Source organism: Elephas maximus, chromosome 3 (assembly GCF_024166365.1).
Source record: "Elephas maximus indicus isolate mEleMax1 chromosome 3, mEleMax1 primary haplotype, whole genome shotgun sequence".
In the NCBI taxonomy this organism is placed as follows: domain Eukaryota; kingdom Metazoa; phylum Chordata; class Mammalia; order Proboscidea; family Elephantidae; genus Elephas; species Elephas maximus.
In genome coordinates this window covers 81,185,187-81,205,451 of record NC_064821.1, presented here as the reverse complement: position 1 = coordinate 81,205,451, position 20,265 = coordinate 81,185,187, and the positions used below count along the sequence as shown (strand labels likewise).

The window sequence follows — 20,265 nt, the reverse complement described above, 5'->3', positions numbered from 1 at the left end:
TCACATGATGCAGAATCGTTCCATATCCCACATGATTTTTCAATGACCTAACAGACCCTCATGCAGATGAAAAGTCTTTTTATAATTATCTAAGTCTAGATACTAACCTCTTTTACAGAGAAAGTATTTTTGCACTCTTAAATGTAAACTAAATTTTCAGACACGCCACTACCACGTAAATCAAAGAGTGATTGAGTTTTGTCTTATTGACGCTGTACTAAAGCTTGTTCTTTTCAGAAAATCACACCACCCATGGAAGCAAGTCTTTCTAGCTGTAGCATTGCCAACGACTCTACATTTAAGTCCTAGAATTATGAGAACTCAGTATATATTCTCATGTATTCTGGACCAAACATTTACATATTGAACCTATTTTTTAAATTATAAATTGTTATTTCTTCTTAATTTCGCAATTAGGCAATACATTGATTTTTAAACGTTATGCGCATGGGTGGTTAAATTATCTATGGATTCCATTCCCGGATGATGTGGAGAGGGGCTATAATCTATTTATTATGAAAAGTTGCCCTTGGGGTTGGTGAAAGCTCGGAGCGGGAGCGGTCCTCCACGCGCTAGGGGCCGCTGTGGCGCCGCGCGGCCGCCGGGTCGCTCTCGCGTGGCCGCCCCGCCTCGGGCCCCCGGGCCGAGTGGGCGGGCACGGCTGCGCCCAGGTCGCGAGGCGCCCTTCGACCAGCAGCGCCCGGGGCGGGCGGGTATAAATGGAGCGGTGGCTCCGCTGGCCGCCTCTCTCCGCCCCGGGTCGCCGCTGTCTACGTTGTTTTCGGGCCCAGTAGCCTGAAGAAAAAAAGATAAAAAAAAAAAAAAAAACGGAAACGCTTTAAAAATCTTAAAAAAAAAAGAATACGCGAATCTTCCTCGGAGCACCCGCAGGGAAGTCACTTTTGCACGCTTCCGGCCTGCCCCTCGCCCGCCGCCGCACTTTGGCGTCTGTCCGCCTCCGTCTGTCGGTCCCGTGGTGAGCAGCCCGTGCCCGCCTGCCCGCCGCCTGCCCGGGCCTGCCCTCGTCCACGCGCCTGCGCTCTGACCCTCGCGCGTCCGTCCGTGCTGCCCGCCGCCCGGCCCTGCCCGTCCGCGCGCGCCGCGTGGCAACCTCGGCGCCCGCCCGGCCCCGCCGGCAGCCCTCGCCCCCCGCGGGCCGGCCTCCCCGGCGCACCACGTGTCCGCGCTGCCCTTCGCGGAGCCCGGCGTGGGAGGCGGCTGCGCGCGCGCACGCACGCCCGCCTGGGGCTTGCCGAGTCGGCACCGACAAATATTTTGTTTCCCTCTTCTCCTGGCTGTTGTAATCCTAAACCGCCAGGAGCCCGGGGCCTATATTTATAGAGAAACGCGTCTCCCGAAGGCCGCTGTGGGCAGCATTTGGTTGCCTCTTGAAGAATTTTTAGAATTTGGAAGGGGATTCCCCATTTTAATATTTTTTTTTGAAATTTGGAGGTTCAAACCAGGACAGCTGCAAATTACAAACTCCCAGGGAGGGCCATATTGTTTTGAGCGCCTTTTGTCTGAGGTTTTGCAGAGTCTTCTATGAGCTGTCCCTGAACTCCTGTTTTCCGTCTTCTGTGTATCTGAGCCTACTCCAACGCCCCTTGGCTTCACTGTTGCCACCTGTGAGCCGCCGCGCGAGCCACGGCTCCGAGAAGAGCCCCTTTTGTGCTGTGGTGATCCCTAGAAGAAGTCCTCCTGGCGGGGCTCGGTGTGGTGGGGGGCGGGGAGATGAACGCTGCAGCCAGCAGCTACCCCATGGCCTCCCTGTACGTGGGTGACCTGCACTCGGACGTCACCGAGGCCATGCTGTATGAAAAGTTCAGTCCTGCGGGGCCTGTGCTGTCCATCCGGGTCTGCCGCGATATGATCACCCGCCGCTCCCTGGGTTATGCCTACGTCAACTTCCAGCAGCCGGCTGACGGTAAGTAGAAGCTATGCCTACAAAATTGGGACCTCAGGGAACCCTGGGACTTATCTAGGCAAGTCCCTACCTCCACGGAGAGGGGCATCAAGGCAGCATGTTGCCCCAAAAGCCAGTAGTGGGAGCCTCCTGTAAGGGTTAAGAACGCGGAGCCTGTCATCTTATGGGTGGAGTTCCTAGTATCACTTGCTAACTGGGTGACCTTGGGCTAATAAGTTGTGGAGGTAGGGTTGGAACCCAGGAAGACTGCATAAAGAGTGAAGCCACTGTCACTCTACTGTGTGTGTGGTTCTGCTCAGTGGGACTGGACTGTTAAAGCATCTGCCTGGTCAGTGACTATGGGCTTGTGCCCCTCACATGCCCACCAAAAAAGCAGGGCGATTGAAATACAATTCCCTGCAAAAACTTGAGGTTGCAGAACTGCTGGCCTCTCCTCCTCCCTTGACCTGGCCTGAATCCTTTGAGTTTTGGCCGATAAGGGCTCTTCAGGGCAGATAGAAAGCCAGGGAGCAGTTCTGTGTGGGGATTTGTATTAGTGTCCCCAGAGTTGCATGTGCAGCCAGTGCCAGGTCAGCTCCCCAGTCTGCATGTTTGCCACTGAGGTGGAAGAGTTCTTTGCCCACAATGGTGACCAGTTAGTCTGGGAAAGTGCCACCTGAAGTTTCACTGGGCTGGGGGCTGGGGCTGGTGAGCATTATCACCTTCCCTCTGCACAGTGATTGACACTTCCACTTCATGCCATCTGAAGGAAATAGGACTTCTGTGAAGGAAAAGGATCAGCAATTGGAGGCTAAGTTGGGACTCCCAGTGCAGTGCTCTGCCTGCCCCAGATTGGAGCAGTGGAGAGGTATGCTGCAGGCTGGCAGGAGTGAGACAAGAGGAAACCTAATCAGGGGCTGCACGTGACTCCAGACTAAGAGGGAACAACTGCAGAGACCATTACAGAGAGAAATGAACTGTTCTGTGGCAGAGTCCCTCCTTGGTTCACTGTTCACGAGGCAGAGAGTGTAACTTGCCCAGGATGCAGCTGAGACGGGGGAATTGGACTTGCCTTCTGAGCTGAGTTCTGTCTGGGGCCACAGGAGCACAAAGAAGGTAGCTCAGTGTGGCCTTTCTGGGGGAGGGGTAGTGGGTACATTCACTAGCCGTGGCCTGCCTTCTTGGCTCTTCTGAACAAAAGTACTGTCACTTAGAGATAGTAGCAGAAGCCATTGGTCAGTGTGTCTGCCAACACATACCTCTGCAGGACCTCTCCCTGCTATAAATAAGACAGCCAGATTTGTCAGACTAAGCCGACTTGCCTTCTGCAGTGCTCACGTGAAATAGAGAGGAGTCGTGTAGAAATGAGTCCCAGGCATGGGTTTCACATAATCCTCGCAGCCGACTCTCCTGTACCTGGACGTTTCCTGTCCTTTGTCTCCCTTTTCCATGCCTTAACTGAAGAGTGTGGTTGGAAATAACGAGGGAAAAGAAGACACTCCTTTGGCTGGCTGGACGCTGAACTTCTGGAGGGGAGAAATTAGGGAGTTGATTCTGCAAGACAGGAGAAAGCTCCCTCACTCTAGCCCTGTCTGAATCCCCTCAGGGAGGAAGTTCTAGGTGATGTCATTGCATTAGTGAAGTCACTGCTGTGAGGTTGTACTGTAAATCAGGTCTGGGTGTCCTTGTTGCTGCCAGTGAAGAAAAGTGTTCCTGGCTGGCAGCTTATTTTTACTTCTGGTCCTTTACATGGTCTCCATGGTGCAAACATCGACTTGGTTGCCAAACTGAGGAAAGGTCCCAAGGCACTGGATGACGAACTGAAGTGTGATTGGGCACCTGGGCAGTTGAAATCCTGGAATTGCATAGAGCTCAGGTTACTGTTCAGCTGAGCAGTCCAGACCAGATCCACTGCTGTCAAGTCAATTCCAACTCATAGTGACCCTATAGACCAGTAGAACTGCCCCATAAGGTTTCCAAGGAGCAGCTGGTGGATTCGAACTGCCAACCTTTTTGGTTAGCAGCCGTAGCATGCAGTAGCTCGTAACCACGGTGCCACCAGGGCTCCAGCTGAGCACCCCTCAAATGCCCAGATTCAGAAGACCTGGGAACCACTAGATGCAGGGCCTAGCTGGACTGCTGGGCTAGACAGAAGGGTTTGGCGGTTTCATCCTTTTTTGTCCTGATAAGGCAAGTCTCTTAACAAATGATAAAGCCTCGTCAAATGTGAGGTAAGTTTGAACTTGATGCCACAAAGCCATTTAGATTATCCTGCTTAACCCCCTTACCCAGCAAGAACACAGACCCAGAAGGGATTGAGACTTTCTGTCATGAGGTAGAGTGATTAAAAAAAAACTTATTCTACTCTCGGTAACAAATTGGGCTAGGGAAATCTGATGCTCTTTAATTTTAATAGAGTTGCCTTTTTATCAGAGTGATTACCTTGAAAAGGCCTGGAGTAACTTATGATAGTCACTTACATGAGGATAAGGATTTATATTCCTTGACTGAAATGTGTTTCTCTTACAGCGGAGCGGGCCCTGGACACCATGAACTTTGATGTGATTAAGGGAAAGCCAATCCGAATCATGTGGTCACAAAGGGATCCCTCTTTGAGAAAATCTGGCGTGGGAAATGTCTTCATCAAGAACCTGGACAAATCCATAGATAACAAAGCACTTTATGATACTTTTTCTGCTTTTGGAAACATTCTATCCTGCAAGGTAAACACTGATTAAACGATTTTAGCAGAACAAGTATTGAGTCTTGAATACATGATAAATACCAGAAGGGGAAGTGCCTTGGAATTGGGCAACAGAGAACGGTAATTTTCAAAATGCTGGAAATGGTTCTGCATCCTACGAGTTCCTTGTCGATAATCTAGTGCCACAACTCATTATAGTCTGATAGGTGCTTTTGTGCCTTTATTCTTCTCTCGGCCTGAAAACTCCTCCCGGGTTGCTAGTTTTGGAAGGCCTCACATTTTTGGGGGGGAGGGGGAGGACCAGAGATGTGTCTTTGGGCTCCAGGAAGTTTTACGTAATCATTTTGGAAGCAAACATGTTTCCCACTTCCCTCTCTATACACCTGTTTGTGTGAGGTGCTTTGTAAAACTGTTGTGTGGTTATTTACATGTCTGACTTCACCAAAACCATTGCCATCGAGTCAATTCTGGCTCATAGCAACCCTATAGGACAGAGTAGAACTGCCCTCATAGAGCAGACTGCAACATCTTTCTCTTGCGGAGCAGCTGATGGGTTTGAACTACCAACATTTTGGTTAGTAGCTGAGCACTTAACCACTGTGCCACCATAGCTGTGTGTGTGCATCTGACTTCACGCTAGACCGAAATTCCATCATGGGCCTGGAAAAGAGCTCATCTTTCTGCAGCACTATGGTTTGCACCCGATCTCTAAATGTTTTTTAGTGAAAGTAAGAAGCAGCCCATTAGAAGCTTTCGTTTGTAGATGGAGCACTTACTAGATGTCTGGCACTGTGCTAAGTGTCTTACCTCTGCCACCTTTTGACCATGGATGGGCTAGAGACCTCTCAAAACACAGGAGACCCCTGACTAGGAGACCATGAGGTTCTCACCTCTCTGTAGCTGGCCAGTGGTGCTAAAATGGCCCGCTTTGTCTTTGATAGGTGGTGTGTGATGAGAACGGCTCTAAGGGTTATGCCTTTGTCCACTTCGAGACCCAAGAGGCTGCTGACAAGGCCATCGAGAAGATGAATGGCATGCTCCTCAATGACCGCAAAGTGTGAGTGTCCCAGTCCGGAGCAACAACCATCGCATGAGCCAGCCGTGGCCCCACCTCGGTATTAACTGGCACACACAAGGCGGCTACTGGTTCTCTCGGCCCAAGTGTGGCCTGCTCCTACCTCTCCACTCCAGGGCTGGTGAGTCTCCCTGCCCAAGCTGTGGCAGCCCTTTTGACTCGCCAAGGTGGGCTTCCTGCCCATGCCATGGCCTGCCTGCCGCCTCTCCCTTAACGGCATTCATCTGTGGGTTTTGTGAGCATCTGCACCTGGGGCTGGCTGGAAGGCAGCTCTAAGCCCACTCTGAGCAGGGGTCTTGGCCAGCGGCAGAGTGGAGAGGGCCCTGGACTGACCAGGTGCTGTATACTAGCCATGTGACCTTGGCCTTCCTATGACTTAAGTCTGTCCATGGGTCACTTGCTAGTCGGCGATGCCAAATTGTCCCTCTAGAGCTACGTTTCCTAACTTAATGACTCAGTGGCCTTCTAATACAGGGCTGGCTCCACAGTAATGCTTAATTCAGTTACAGTGAAAAATCCTGTTGCAGAAGACACTGTTCATAGCAGACCTTATTGTTTTGGTGTGGTTATTACAGAGTGGACAGAGGGGAAATTTAACACTGGGGAGAGGAGATGGGGGCAGTAAGTCTTGTCATTGACAAACAAAAAAATCCTATCTGTCCTTTGTGCTGTTGAACAGATCAGCGGGTGGGTTGTATTGATAAATGTCTATGTGCCCAGCAATCTGTGTTTCACAGGTGTCACTGGAAAGAAAGATTAAAATTTTTGCAGTATATGAATACATTTTCTTACTAAATGTAAACAAAGCTAAAAATGACTAAAGCAGCGAAGGGTAGTTCTTAATTCACGCCAACAATCTCACTCCTCCTAGGATTAACCACTGTTAACAGTTTGGTTTGTATCCTTCCAGACCTTTTCTATGCATTTACATAGATGCACAGAAATGAACGTTTTAAAAACACGGTCTTCAGGTTCCTTCACGAAGGCAGTGTGATGTGGTAGGAGTAGCCCTGGTCTGAGCCAGGAGCCCTGGGACTGGTCCTTGCAGGAAAGTCCTGCCTGTCGCTTTCTGCTGGGGAGTTGGGGCATCTCTGAGCTTGCTTTTTTGGTGGTTGGATGGGGACTTGTGTGTTAACATCTCCTCTCAGCCTTTAACCCACATTCCTTCGGGCCCCTGGAAATAATATTTGGTCCTTCAGGGTGATCACTGGTTTTCATGGTTTCTTTTTAGGTTTGTGGGCAGGTTTAAGTCACGCAAAGAGCGGGAAGCAGAGCTTGGAGCCAAAGCTAAGGAATTCACCAATGTTTATATCAAGAACTTTGGGGAAGAGGTGGATGATGAGAGTCTGAAAGAGCTGTTCAGCCAGTTCGGTAAGTTAGGATCCTTTGCTCCACGTGTCTCCTTTCATTGTCCTCCAGACCTGGAATCCTGTCTGTTTTTACTCATTTAAGAGATGAGGGCACCCAGGCCCAGAAGTAAAATACCTTGCATGACAAAGATCACAAGGTAGATAGGAATAGACCCCAGGCCTTGTCTCTTGACTTCTTCCTACTTCATCTCATCCCCCAAGGCCCTCTCAGCTGCTTGGAGTTAATTAGAAGGCCAGGTGTGGTGCCTCTCTGTCTTTGAGGCCATGTGGGTTCAGCAAGAGGTTGGCTTCAAGTGGGTTCCTAGAAGCATTCTCTCATTCAGCTGTGGTAGAGAGATGGTGTTACTAATAGTTCTGTCCTTTGGTAATAGGTAAGACCTTAAGTGTCAAGGTGATGAGAGATCCCAGTGGGAAATCCAAAGGCTTTGGCTTTGTGAGTTACGAAAAACATGAAGATGCCAATAAGGTGAGAGTACCACCAGTGTTTGTAGGCGGCAGCCCCAGGGTGTGGGGGCAGGGCCTTGTCAGCACAGCCAATGGAGCCGGACTGGTCAGAGTATCTAGCTGCGGCTGCAGTTACCTTGCTCTGGAATTACCTGAGTGATTCCAAATGTTAATATCATTTAACTCTTCTCGAAGTACTTGGCACATCCATGTGTCCTCAGCTATCAGCTCTCCAGCCCTGTGGGTTGAAAGAACAGGACAAGGGTTTGTTCCCACTCATAGGTGAGGGAACTAAGGCTCAGAGTTGCTGCTTTGATTACTGGCAGAGTATTGTGTGCTAAGCCCTTGATCTGTCTTACCTCACTTAATATCCACAAAAGAGAAGTTGAGTGACAGCCAGAGTATAAACCTAGGCTCATCTTTTCCGTACTTGTATTTATGTGATAACTATTTTTTCCTATATTTGGACCAACAACCCACTTAAATATTAATTCCACTTTACAGATGAGGAGGTTTGGATTTGTTTAGCAGACTTCAGAGATGGAATGAAATTAGTTATAAGCCCTGTAAGAAAGATTTCTTTGCCCCAGAATAATTGGTGGGACTTGTAGACCTCCAGAGCATCTCCGGACCCCCTGCTTTTATTCACATCTTGATCTAAGGACAAGCATTTCTTTTCTAGGCTGTGGAAGAGATGAATGGAAAAGAAATCAGTGGGAAGGTCATTTTCGTAGGCCGTGCACAGAAGAAAGTTGAACGGCAGGCTGAGTTAAAACGGAAATTTGAGCAGCTGAAACAGGAGCGAATTAGTCGCTATCAGGTGAGAGGTGGTCTTGGCCCAGCCTACTAATAGGATTTACTATGAAATATTTGCACAGCACCTTTATGTTTAGCAGGTGTTCTCTTTGGGGGTTTGGGGTCTGCTCTTCCTAGCCTTTCTCCCAAGAGCGTTAGGTTTAAGAGAATACACCTACCAGATATGACAGTGGCTATAAAACAGGGACAGAAGGGAGACTCAGCCTGTTGCTCCTGGACATGTGGGCCCCTTGTACTTAAATAACAAAAAAACCAAACTTGTTGCCATGGAGTCAAATCTGATCATATAGCTGCCTCATAGGGTTTCTAAAGAGCCGTTGCTGTATTTGAACTGCTGATCTTTTGGTTAGCAGCTTAGCTCTTAACCACTGCACCACCAGGGTCCCTTAAATAAGCCAAAACCAAACCTGTTGCCATCCAGTAGAACAGAGTAGAACTGCCCCATAGAATTTCCAAGGAGTGCCTGGTGGATTTGAACTGCTGACCTTTTGGTTAGAAGCCAAAGCACTTAACCACTATACCACCAGGATTTTAGTACCCCTTTATTTGGAATGGTGGACTCTGCGGGAGTTAAGGGAAGACCAGGCCAGCCAGAGCAGCTGTGGGGAAAGCTGACATCCAACTGCACTAATGATAATGTTAGTCTTAGGGAAGTGGTTTCACAACTTCAAGCCTGCAGGGCTTGTTAGCATGTGGATCACTGGGCCCCAGCCCCACAGTTGCTGATACATTAGGTTTGGGGTCTGGCCTGAGAATTTGTATTTCTAACAAGTTGCCAGTGATACTGATGGGTGCTGGTCTGTCGACCACACTTTGACAACCACTGTCTTATGGGGTGTATAGAGTACAGAAGTGCCATTAACAGTGCTCCTTCTCTTTCAGGGGGTGAACCTTTATATCAAGAACTTGGATGACACCATTGATGATGAGAAGTTGAGGAAAGAGTTTTCTCCTTTTGGGTCAATCACGAGCGCTAAGGTACTTTAATGCTGAGATTTGGGGACTGAAAGCAGAGATGTAGTAGTCCTTTAGAGGTTTATTGGCATTTGTTGTTTCCTTGAAGGAATAGGATCTAAATTGTGCTCACTGCTGAGAGTAGCTACTGCATTATTTCAGCACACTCCTTGCATTCAGTTACCTATCAGCGTGTGTGCGCTGGAGAATGACATTTCTCCCAAACACAGGGACATGCGGTTGTATCTGACCCATCCGCTCCTTGCCAACCCCCCGGAGCACCTGAATCTTTCCCATTCTCTGCTGCCTCGTGCTGGTGTGGGGACAGACGGTGCTACAACACGAGCAGAGGAAATCCAGACGGGTTGTTCGCATTTGTCTTGGGGCCTGTCTCTACAACTCTGCCACACTCTCCTCTCTGAGAAGGAAGGGGTTTTGAAGACTTTGGAGCCAGGTTGGGAACTTCCACTTCGTTTAAGAAGGACAAGGAGGGTGGAAAGTTTGTTTTTCCATGTGATTTTGCAATGTGCGGCATTGCTTGGTTTTCTTTGATAACTATTCCATTTTAAAGGTAAGGGATTGGAGTTCTTGAGCAAGAGAATGTTGGTTATATGAGGATAATGTACTGAGTGTCCTTGGCATTTGGGAGTGTGACAGAAACTGATGGCATCTGAAAGTTTTGGGTCATGGCCTGATGCAGTGCTAGTCCTGGCGGCAAAGGTGTAGCAGACTTTTTGAAGTCCTTTGGGTGACGAGAAAGGCTGGGGTGGGCTGGTAAAGATGTGGGGGCCCTGCCTCAGCCCTGATCTATGCTGGCTCAGAACCTAGGGCTGTTGTGCAAAGGAAGCTTGTCAGTTGCAGTAGGGAGAGTTGACCAGAGGCACAAGCCAACCTTGTGGGCTCCCCCCAGTTCCTTGCCCCTCCCTCTTACCGTGCCCTTAACTGGCCTCCCATCACGGCAGGGAGTGATAGTCTTTCCTTGATTATTAGCTTAGTAGTCTAGCTGGTTTTTGCAAGAAGATGGTAAAAGAGCCACATCATAATCATAGCACCATTTTCAAAAACATTGTGTTGCTGGCCCATCTCACCACTTGATAGAGTTGTTGCACTGAATATATGTCTTTAGGTTCATGTCCTCAGCTTCAAGAGACTCTCCAAGTAATGAGCTAAGACACAAAATGATGCTAAGCACACATTCATTGTGCTTTCATTGCTTCTAGGAGGTAGGTCACGGAAAGTGATTGCTTTTTCAGGTGAAGGAAAGAGCCATTAGTGACTAATTTCTATGTTGAAAAAGAGTATCTGAACCAGTAGACCTGTGGCTTTGTAGCTATTTGCCTTAACACGGAAGTTGAGGCTCAGGGGGGAAAGTGAGTGATTTGTCAAGGTTATACAGCTTGGTAAAAGCAGAGCTGGGACTAGAACCCAGGCTGCCTGTCTCCCACCTAGCTGTCTTCCTGTATTGTTGTTCCCGTTGAATTAGTGGTGGCACCCAGTAGTGACTCTAGGGTTCCATAATTCCTGCCTGCATGTGATATTTCAAAGGCATATCCTAACGTTGCTAAGAGTTGGGAAAAGTTTTGTTCGCCATGTCTCCAGCAGATGAGTTCTACAGTCGTTTGATGCTAATGTCAAGATCTCTTGTGGATGTATGGAGTGGTGGGTAGCTACATTTCTAGGCATCAGGAAACTTTTTGTGTGTTCCGGGTTCAACCATTAACCATATTGTAGTGTCTGGGAACCTCAGAATCACCTAGAATGCCTAGGTTCTACCCTCAGGTTGTGACTTCATTAGTCTGGGGTACGTCCTGGGTCAAGGTCGAGAATCCCTGACCCAGACATGGAACTGCTTTGCAACAGAGCCCAGATTTTCTAGCTCTTCTGAAATAAATGCCCTTCTAACACCACCGCCCCCCCCACCCCCACACACATACAACTTTTCCTTAAGTAGCTGCTCTTGTTTGGTAGGTGATGTTAGAGGATGGGAGAAGCAAAGGGTTTGGCTTCGTCTGCTTCTCATCTCCCGAAGAGGCAACCAAAGCAGTCACTGAGATGAATGGACGCATTGTGGGCTCTAAGCCACTGTACGTTGCCCTGGCCCAGAGGAAGGAAGAGAGAAAGGCTCACCTAACCAACCAGTATATGCAGCGGGTGGCAGGAATGAGAGCACTCCCTGCCAACGCCATCTTAAATCAGTTTCAGCCTGCAGCTGGTGGTTACTTCGTGCCAGCAGTTCCACAGGTGGGTCTGCTGGATGCTCATGGCTCTTTGGAACCTGCCTAGTGACTGCTCCTGGAGCCTGGGGTTTTGGGGGGGGAAGGGAGGGGCAGTGATTTTCTGGTATTAGACTTTTAGAATGTCAGTAAACCAAAAACTAAACCAAACCCAGTGCCACTGAGTCGATTCCGACTCATAACGACCCTATAGGACAGAGTAGAGCTGCCCCACAGAGTTTCCAGGGAGCATCTGGCGGGTTTGAACTGCTGACCCTTTGGTTAGCAGCCATAGCACTTAACCACTGTGCCACCAGGGTTTCCAGTAAAGACCCTTCAAATAAAATGAGGAAGGATTTTTCCACGAGCCGGTCTCTCTTGTAAGTGAGGCACGTGCACAGGCAGAGGCAGAAAAAGACAGTCCCCTCTAACTGAACGTACAGCAAAAAGCCTCTATTCTGAATAGCCTGAGGCCTGAAAGTGAGATGAGAATACTGCCCTAGTGTGGGTTAAGATCCTTAGAATAAAAGGGCTTGGGTATTCTGTTACAGGCTCAGGGAAGACCTCCGTATTACACACCTAACCAACTAGCACAGATGAGGCCTAATCCACGCTGGCAGCAAGGTGGGAGACCTCAAGGTAGGTGGTGGGGAGCAATGACTTCATCGTCTAGGATATAACTATTTTGGGGTCCCCTGTCTTTCCTCCTTGCTACCCGCCAGGGAAAGGTGTTTTAAAAAAGGAAAATGCCTAGGTCCTACCTTCACAGGCTTTCAGTGATGTGCAGTTTTTTGTTTTGTTTTGTTTTTTTTTTGGTCCTTTTCCACCAGGCTTCCAAGGAATGCCAAGTGCTATACGCCAGTCTGGGCCTCGTCCAGCTCTTCGCCATCTGGCTCCAACTGGTAATGCTCCGGCCTCTCGTGGCCTCCCTACTACCGCTCAGAGAGTCGGTGAGCAACCTGGCCTTGAGAAGCATTGCCCGGGGAGGAGGGAGTCAGGATGACTAGGCTCAGCCTAGTCAGTGTTTTTTGAGTCCTGGTTCTGTAGTTTTAGTTGTGTGCTTAGGTAGGTACTTCAGGTGCAGAGAAGTTCTAGGAGTGTTGCTTTAACATCTCTCGCTCATTGGTGACTCCTGTGTGAAAAAGATGGACTGTAGAGGTGTGCGAGCTGGATGGCTATGGAGGCAGGCTGTTCTTCCAGGGGATTCAAGGAAACGGCTTTTTACAGAATAGATGTGTTTTCCGAGATGTGAAAAGAGTTTTATGTTATTGGCTGGCTCTTCCAAGTAGCAGTAGTGGCCCCGTGTGTGATTGTTGCGTGACCATGCTTTGGAATTGCTCCTTCCGTGGGACGTGGCCAGTTGGACATCTGCCGCCAACACTGATGTGCATTTGCTGGTCTGTTGTAGGGTCTGAGTGCCCGGACCGCTTGGCTATGGACTTTGGTGGGGCTGGTGCCGCCCAGCAAGGGCTGACTGACAGCTGCCAGTCTGGAGGTGGTATTGGATGCACACAGATGGGGAAAGATGGGATTTTCCGGGCCTTTGCCCAGACCGATGGGCTTTAATTTTGTTTGTTTTTCCCTAAGGTGTTCCCACAGCTGTTCAGAGCTTAGCACCTCGGGCTGCTGTTGCAGCTGCTGCTCCTCGGGCTGTGGCACCATACAAATACGCCTCCAGTGTCCGCAGCCCTCATCCCGCCATGCAGCCTCTGCAGGTAAGGTCCACCACACAGAACGCACAGGCATTTTTCTCACTTCCACTTGATTTGAATGATGCTTTGCTTTGATTCCTTCAGCAGGTATCAGGTGCTGCTATGTGTCAGGGCACTGTGCCCTGTGGTGGATTCATCAAGCACTGTCTCTGCCCTTGAGGAAGAGAAGGGGCTTGATAAAAGTAAACACAGATATAAGTGCAAATTCTGCTAAGTGTTTTGCTGCTTTTTATTTTTATGGCGTATGTACATATGTGTGTGTGTATATATATATGCACATATACACGTGCTCAGCTTTTGAGCTTCCAGGTGAAATTCACATCCATTGGCCTATTTGATTCTTAGGTGCTCTGCAACATGACAGGTACATTAAAGCAGGAAAGACCGCAGCCTTACAAATGGCAAGTTCAGCTTCAGATCTTAGATTTTCTAAGCTGGGACTTGCTGTCTCTAGAGCTGTGTCCCTAAAGGTGAGCCAGGCTGTGACAAATTTGTCTCAGGGCTGAGAAGTTTGCTGTGGAGGAGCCACATTCAGCCTTCAGGCCCATCAGCTGCTTAGTAGATTGCTCTTTCATCCTCCTGCCCAAAGCAGTCTAAGTTTAAGGTTTCCAGGACTTGATGCTGTGCAACGATCTCTTTTGCCTACAAGGCCCTACTTTTAGTGCTGTGACTGGTGTTGACATTTCATGTCAGTGAAACGTGAGAAAAGGTAGAGTAGAGGTTATGTGGGTTGTAATGGTAAATGTTTTGATATTCACACCCTTTGAGCCAATGTCTTCTGGGAATTCATCCTAAAGGAATACTCTCATTTTCAGGAAAAGGCTACACAGATACACAAAAGCCTTATTTAAGAAGGCTTCAAGTTCTTTAGGAACCTTGGGTGAATTAAGATAATGTCAGGAAATCCTTGTGTTGCATTGTAGGTTTATTTTATTAATTTCACCTTCCCTTATAATGGCATACCATTTTTATTGTAGTTGACCCTACACTCCTCAGACCCCAAGGACTGAAATTAGTTCCTTGAGAGCAAAGAATGCCACATAGTAGCCATTCAGATGTTGAATGTTTGGATTGTCCTGACCGTCACCATTGTGAAGAGTGTCCTTTCTTTTGTTGCTAACCTGCTGTCCCTCCTGGTTCCAGGCCCCACAGCCTGCAGTCCACGTGCAGGGGCAGGAGCCCCTGACTGCCTCCATGCTGGCCGCAGCACCCCCACAGGAGCAGAAACAGATGCTGGGTGAGTGACCTGCGGACTTGAAGAAGAGGGGCCCAGACCTGGTACTGGCCCGGACTCTAGCACCCACTCTTGACTATGATTAGGCCTGATTTTTTTGTAAACATCCTTCCACAGGAGAACGTTTGTTCCCGCTCATCCAGACGATGCATTCAAACCTAGCTGGAAAGATTACAGGGATGCTTCTGGAGATAGACAACTCTGAGCTTCTGCACATGCTGGAGTCTCCTGAATCTCTCCGCTCCAAGGTGAGCTGGTGCCTGGGCTCAGGGCTTTAGCTGGCCCAGCTCAGGATGAGGGACACCCAGGGGCGGAAGTGAGAAGACTCCTCATGCCTAGTGATTTCGGGCCTGCTTCACAGTGGCTAAGTGATATGGCTGCTAATCAAAAGATTAGCAGTTTAAATCCACCAGCTGCTCCCTGGAAACTCTATAGGGCAGTTCTACTCTTGTCTTATAGGGTTGCTATGGGTTGGAATCTACTGAACAGCGGTGGGCTTGGTTTGGTTTTCTGTGGATATAAGGAGCCCTGGCAGCACTGTGGTTAAGTATTCTGGCTGCTAACTGAAAAGTCAGCAGTTTGAACCCTCCAGCCGCTCTGTCAGATGTGGCAGTCTGCTTCTGTAAAGACTACAGCCTTAAAAACCCCATGGGGCAGTTCTGCTCTGTCCTGTAGGGTCACTGTGAGTTGGAAGCAACTCGACGGCAATGGGTTGGGGTTTTTTGTGGGTCTTTGGGAAAGCAGTAGGCACCAGGAGAAGCTCGGAGATCATCTCTGTGGTTGGTTCTTCCATTACTGGGCCTGGGCACCAGGGAGGGCCAAGTGGCTTTCCTTAGGTGCCACCAACCCACTGGTGATTTCTCACAGGTGGATGAAGCCGTGGCGGTTCTACAGGCTCATCATGCCAAGAAAGAAGCTGCCCAGAAGGTGGGCGCTGTTGCTGCTGCTACCTCTTAGACAAGGAAAAACCGTATGTTTGGCTGTTTTCATTTTCTGGAGTGGTTTTGATTTGTGACTGTCTTTTTAAAAGAATGGGAGTATTAAAGAGAGCTACTAATTATAAATTGGCCAGGCTGTAACCTGGGCATTTTCTGTCATCTAGAAAAGCGAGTAGTACAGGTTGTGAATCATTAAGGAATAAATGAACAATTTTCTCCATAAGGATCACCTGGTCAGATCCTTCTCAAGAGTGACTTTGTTGGTCTGGAATAATGATGGGTCATAAAAGGAGCATTATCTTCCTAGGATTTGTCTGAGTTTGATGACGACTGCTTAGCTCTGGGAACACAAAGGGCACAGGCCTTGGCATCTAGGATCTTGATCTAGTGGGAGGGAAACACACATCAGACTTGTGTATTCCAGTCTGAATTTCTGGATTTGGGGGGCTGCAGCCTCAGCCTCTGCCTGTGGGGGCTTAGGTGAATGAAGTTTTAACAAGGACTGGTGGCTGCCTCCAGATGGAAAAAGGGGGAGGAACCAAATGAGCAAAGACAAGGAGGTGGGGGCGGGGGGGACAGCATGTGAGGGCCAGAGCTGGTGAGGTAGTGGGTGTGACTTGGGTGAGGCCTGGCCTCCTTGACCTCTGTCATTAAAAGCATGAACAAGAGAAGAGGGTGGCAGGAGGCTTGGGAAGGGCCTTAGGACTGTAGCTAGTTTCTATATCAGTGGTTCTCAACTACAGGCAATTTTGCCCTCCAGTGGACATATGGCAATGTCTGCAGACTACTGGTTGTCAAAACTGGGGACATGTTACTGGCATGTCCAGGCCAGGGATGCTACTAAACTTCGTACAACACACAGGACAACCCTTCCCAACAAAGAATTACCCAGCCCGAAGTGTGTGAATGGCACTGAGGTCGAGACACCCTGTTTTAGGGATACCTGATATTATCAGCCAGGTGTTTCAGTGAATTGTTTGTCCCTAAAAGCAATTCTTTTGATTATGTATTTATGTTGGTGCTTTTCATTTCAGGAATCAAAAGCCAAATAACCCCTCATGGATTTCAGCTCAAGTTTGAAGAACTTCCTAGCTTGTCCTATGGACCTCAACATCAAGAACCACAAAATTGCAAATTTAATAGGTCATTTTGTATCAAAAGGTCAATTATGAAACACTTAGAATTTTTCAAATAAACGAATATATTCTCTGGGTTCTGCCGTAGCCCAGACAACGTTAACTTTTTTTTCTATTTGTGGGTTTTGATTTTTTCCCCTAGAAATTGGTTTTATTTGATGTATCCAAGTCTTAAGTTTCTCAATAAAGAAAAAAACTCCATAAAACTGCCTGTCTGCCACATGTTATGCTGACTACACAGTTGTATTCTATAAATCCGTTTTCAATGGAAAAAATTTTAGAAATGTTAATAGGATCAAATGAACATCTTTATAGTTTATTATCCTTTACTGGGTCTTATAAGCAACCAATTCTGAGTTAGCAAGGTTTGCAGAACTGTTAAATATGATCCTGTCCCATTGCATTCTGTCATGGTAAGAACTTTATATTGGCCTCATTTAACAGGGAACAGAAGTCTGGTGTGGTCAGAGTAGGCCTTGGGACTGATGCTGGAAATTGTGGGGTACAGAGTGGAGGTGGCCTAAGGACACAAGGTGAGGTCCTCAGAATCCAGGCTTATTAGTTGGCTTGTTAGTTAGACTATGTCAGTTGGGGTTTGTTCAAAACCAAAAAAACCAAACTCACTGTCGATTCCTTGTTATAGTGACCCTATAGAACAGAGTAGAACTTTCTTTCCCATATGGTTTCCAAGGCTATAATCTTTACAGAAGCAGACTGCCACGTCTTTTTCCCGCAGAGCTGCTGGTGTGTTTGAACCGCCAACCTTTTGGTTTGCAGCTAAGGGCTTTAACCACTGTACCGCCACGGCTCCTCGGGTTGTCCAGCCACCTCTATTTCCTAGTCTATCCTGGAAGCAGGTCAGCAGATAGTTGCCCAGGTTCTGCCACTAAAGTTTCTTGGGGGTTGGTTTCCTGTTGCGGGAATGGCTCAGGAAATAGACCTGAGTGACAGTGGGAAAAAAGTGCCAGTCCCAAATGTTTTGTGATTAATCCTCAAAGCAACAGTAACCTGGCCAGGGTCAACCAGTCAGCAGTGCCTGCCCTGTAGCCACGCTTCTTTTCTCTGAGCCTACCAGCTTGTCCTTCTACCTTGACCTTGGAATGTTTTCCTGGCTCTGCCCTTTTGGCAGGCTCTCCCTTTTCCAGAAAGTCTCACCCTAAGTATTTGTCCCTAAAGGTCCAATCTAGTGACCTTAGAGGACATAGTAGGACTGCCTGGGGTTTCCTAAACCGTAATCTTTATAAACTCAAACCAAAACAAACTTGTGGCCAGAGAGTGGATTCTGACTCAGTAATTCTGTAGGATAAAGTTTAACTGCCCCACGGGGTGTCCAAGGCTGTAATCTTCATAGAAGCAGACTGTCACATCTTTTTCCCAAAGAGCGGCTGGTGGGTTTGAACCACCAATCTTTCAGTTAGCTGTGGAGCATTTCACTCTGCCACCAGGGCTCCTTGTGTAGTCTTTATATGTATCCCAAAATTGATCTGGGAGCTGATCGCCCAGTCTTTTCCTTCCAAGGAGCCACAGGGTAGGTTCGAACCACTAACCTTTCAGTTTAACAGCTGAGTGCTTAACCATTGCACCACCAGGGTTCCCTCAGCCTAAAGCAGGTGTTCCTGTTTTCTAACGGGCCCCTCGTTTTGTTTCACATCCCCAGTTAGGTATCCTGACCGCCACGTCTATACACCGCGGGCCTGGCCGGCGTTGGCAGCGCCTGCGCAGTCGTCGCGGCCCAGATGGGCGGGGGCGGGGACGGGGACGGGGGACGGGGGACGGGGGACGGGGGCGGGCCGAGCGCTGGCTTCCGCCGGAAAAGCTGGGAAGCAAGATGGCAACTACGAAGAGGGTGCTCTACGTGGGTGAGCAGTAGTGGGGGCCAGGTGGGGTCTTCACGCGGAGCTCGGCTTGTGTTTGGGTTGGGAGCGGCAGTGACTAGTCACGGCCCCGGGCGGCGGCCGGCGGCGGGGCGGCTCTCCTGTGGGGCTTTTCCCATCAGCATGTGCGCGGCGCCCGCGAAGTAAAGGCGTTGCTGCCCCGAGTCCCTTCCGCTTCTGATCCTGGACCCTGATAGGTGGTGACGTTGGTTATTGTGGCCTCAGAACACATCCTAAACATTTTCACCCATTCCTTCCACAAATTTCGCAGCCCTGTGCCTTTAGAGGATAGAGTTGCTAGAGCAGCCAGGGTATTACGGAAGCAGCCTCACAGGGAGGATTGGTGAGCGTTATGATGGAATTGTACCACGGATAGTGATGATGAGGGTAGGGATTTCGGGGAATCACCACTCTATCCGGAGAGGTGAGGGCAAACTTCCTGGAGGCGGTGATGTCGGAGCTGTGTTTGAAAAGATCAGGAGTTAGCCAGGCAGCCAAAGTGGGAGCAAGGTTGTTTCCTGAATGGTAGCTTGTTGTTTTTTAATTGTGGTAGACTCCGACTCATGGCGACCCCATGTGTTACAGAGAGCTGCTCCATAGGGTTTTCTTGGCTGTAATCTTAAGGGAAGCAGATCGCCAGGCCTTTTCTTCTCACCTCTGGGTGGGTTCCAGTCTTCAACCTTTAGGTTAGTAGTCAAGCGAAAACCGTTTGTACCACCTAGGGCCGTTTAATGGAGAGCAGCAAGTGTAAAAGCCCAGAGGTATGAGGTAGCTTGGCTTTTGGGGACAAATAGATGGGGGAGCAAGGGGAAAAGAGGCTGGAAAGGTGGGCAGGGCCCTGGTTATGAAGGTCTTATGTGCCATGCTAAGGAATTTGGACTTTATCCTGTGGGCACTGGGGGGCTTTTGAAAAATAGTAAGCAGGGAATACTGTACTCACGGTTACACTTTCTTGGAATCATACTGGTGGCTGTATAGAGGAGAGAGAAACTCACAATAACCCGAGGCTAGATGAGGATCTGCAGAGGGGTGGGAGAGCAGTGAACCTCACTAGTTTATTTGTGTACCCAGAACACTATAGGGACCCCTTTTTTTTTCCCCTCCCTGTGGCTGTCATGCTAACAGCGTGTGGAGGACGGTGGCTCAGAAGGCCCTTGGCAACTTTGCAGGTGGGCTGGCGGAGGAGGTAGATGACAAAGTTCTTCATGCTGCTTTTATTCCTTTTGGAGACATCACAGATATTCAGATTCCTCTGGATTATGAAACAGGTAAGTCCTTTTGGCATCTCATGTTCAGATTCCTGATGCTAGGAGAAGAACTTGGGAAAATATTTTAAGCTTTGTGCATTCTGTGTATGGCTGGTACGTACAGTCAGCCCGCATTACTCACTGACTCCGTACTTGTGAATTTGCCTGCTTGCTCATTTATTCGTAACCTCAAAGTCAGTATGGCACTCTTTCGTAGTCATCTGCAGACATGGGCAGAAAGACGAAATTTGAGTCGTCTGATGCACACATTTTCATTTGAGGTTGAACAGGGTGACAGTCTGCCTTCTTGTTTCAGCTGTCATGTTGAAAGCAAGTATCCTTTTCACGGTCTATTTTGTGCCATGTTTTTTCGCATTTTTGTTCCTTTGTTGGTGATTTTGCTGTTTAAAATGGCTCCCAAGCGTAGTGCTGAAGTGTTTTCTAGTGTTCCTAAGGACAAGAAAGCTGTGATGCGACTTACTGAGAAAATGGGTGTGTTAAATAAACGTCACGCAGGCATGAGTTACAGCGCTGCTGAGTTCAGTGTTAATGAATCAACAATATATATTAAATAAGTTATTTTCAAATGCAATGGTGGGGCGGGGAGGTTGGGAGAATGGTGGTGGTTCAATGGTAGAATTCTTG

At 48.6% G+C, this 20,265-nt stretch overlaps 2 protein-coding genes and 1 non-coding gene across 10 annotated transcripts in view; all 3 read left to right on the top strand.

Moving 5' to 3' along the window:
- Positions 1–686: 686 nt before the first annotated feature.
- PABPC4 (poly(A) binding protein cytoplasmic 4) lies at positions 687–16,704 on the top strand. 6 transcript variants are annotated; one of them, XM_049878875.1, is made up of 16 exons: positions 691–1,924; positions 4,433–4,626; positions 5,549–5,664; positions 6,914–7,053; positions 7,424–7,518; positions 8,179–8,316; positions 9,195–9,290; positions 11,235–11,507; positions 12,031–12,103; positions 12,310–12,429; positions 12,888–12,974; positions 13,067–13,194; positions 14,335–14,428; positions 14,543–14,673; positions 15,293–15,395; positions 16,398–16,704. In XM_049878875.1, the coding sequence occupies exons 1-15, from the start codon at positions 1,732–1,734 to the stop codon at positions 15,380–15,382; spliced, it is 1,968 nt and encodes a 655-aa protein (XP_049734832.1). In that variant the 5' UTR covers positions 691–1,731; the 3' UTR covers positions 15,383–15,395; positions 16,398–16,704. The 6 variants fall into 6 exon arrangements, 5 of the variants coding, with proteins under 5 accessions (XP_049734832.1, XP_049734831.1, XP_049734833.1 ...); XM_049878874.1 differs by having other exon boundaries at positions 12,031–12,118; positions 15,293–15,352; XM_049878876.1 differs by having other exon boundaries at positions 692–1,924; positions 12,031–12,118; positions 12,310–12,381.
- Positions 9,545–9,678, top strand: LOC126074166 (small nucleolar RNA SNORA55). Its single transcript, XR_007516968.1, has one exon. It is a non-coding gene; the product is annotated as a small nucleolar RNA SNORA55 (small nucleolar RNA).
- A 1,602-nt stretch (positions 16,705–18,306) lies between the features above and the next one.
- Positions 18,307–20,265, top strand: part of LOC126072932 (peptidyl-prolyl cis-trans isomerase E) — a 31,416-nt gene continuing 29,457 nt past the window's right edge. Inside the window, exons 1-2 of one of the 3 annotated variants that reach the window (XM_049878864.1) lie at positions 18,307–18,358; positions 19,543–19,641. In XM_049878864.1, coding sequence (XP_049734821.1) covers positions 18,328–18,358; positions 19,543–19,641 — 130 coding nt within the window. In that variant the 5' untranslated portion in view covers positions 18,307–18,327. The remainder of the gene's footprint in view (positions 18,359–19,542; positions 19,642–20,265) is intronic. The other 2 variants (XM_049878865.1, XM_049878866.1) reach the window with 2 other exon arrangements.

Coding starts and splice junctions, on each gene's coding strand:
- PABPC4 (XM_049878873.1), top strand. CDS start 1,732: ATGAACGCTGCAGCCAGCAGCTACCCCATGGCCTCCCTGTACGTGGGT. Junction 9,291..11,234: donor GGTCAATCACGAGCGCTAAG/GTACTTTAATGC, acceptor CTTGTTTGGTAG/GTGATGTTAGAGGATGGGAG. Junction 14,429..14,542: donor GGAGCAGAAACAGATGCTGG/GTGAGTGACCTG, acceptor ATCCTTCCACAG/GAGAACGTTTGTTCCCGCTC.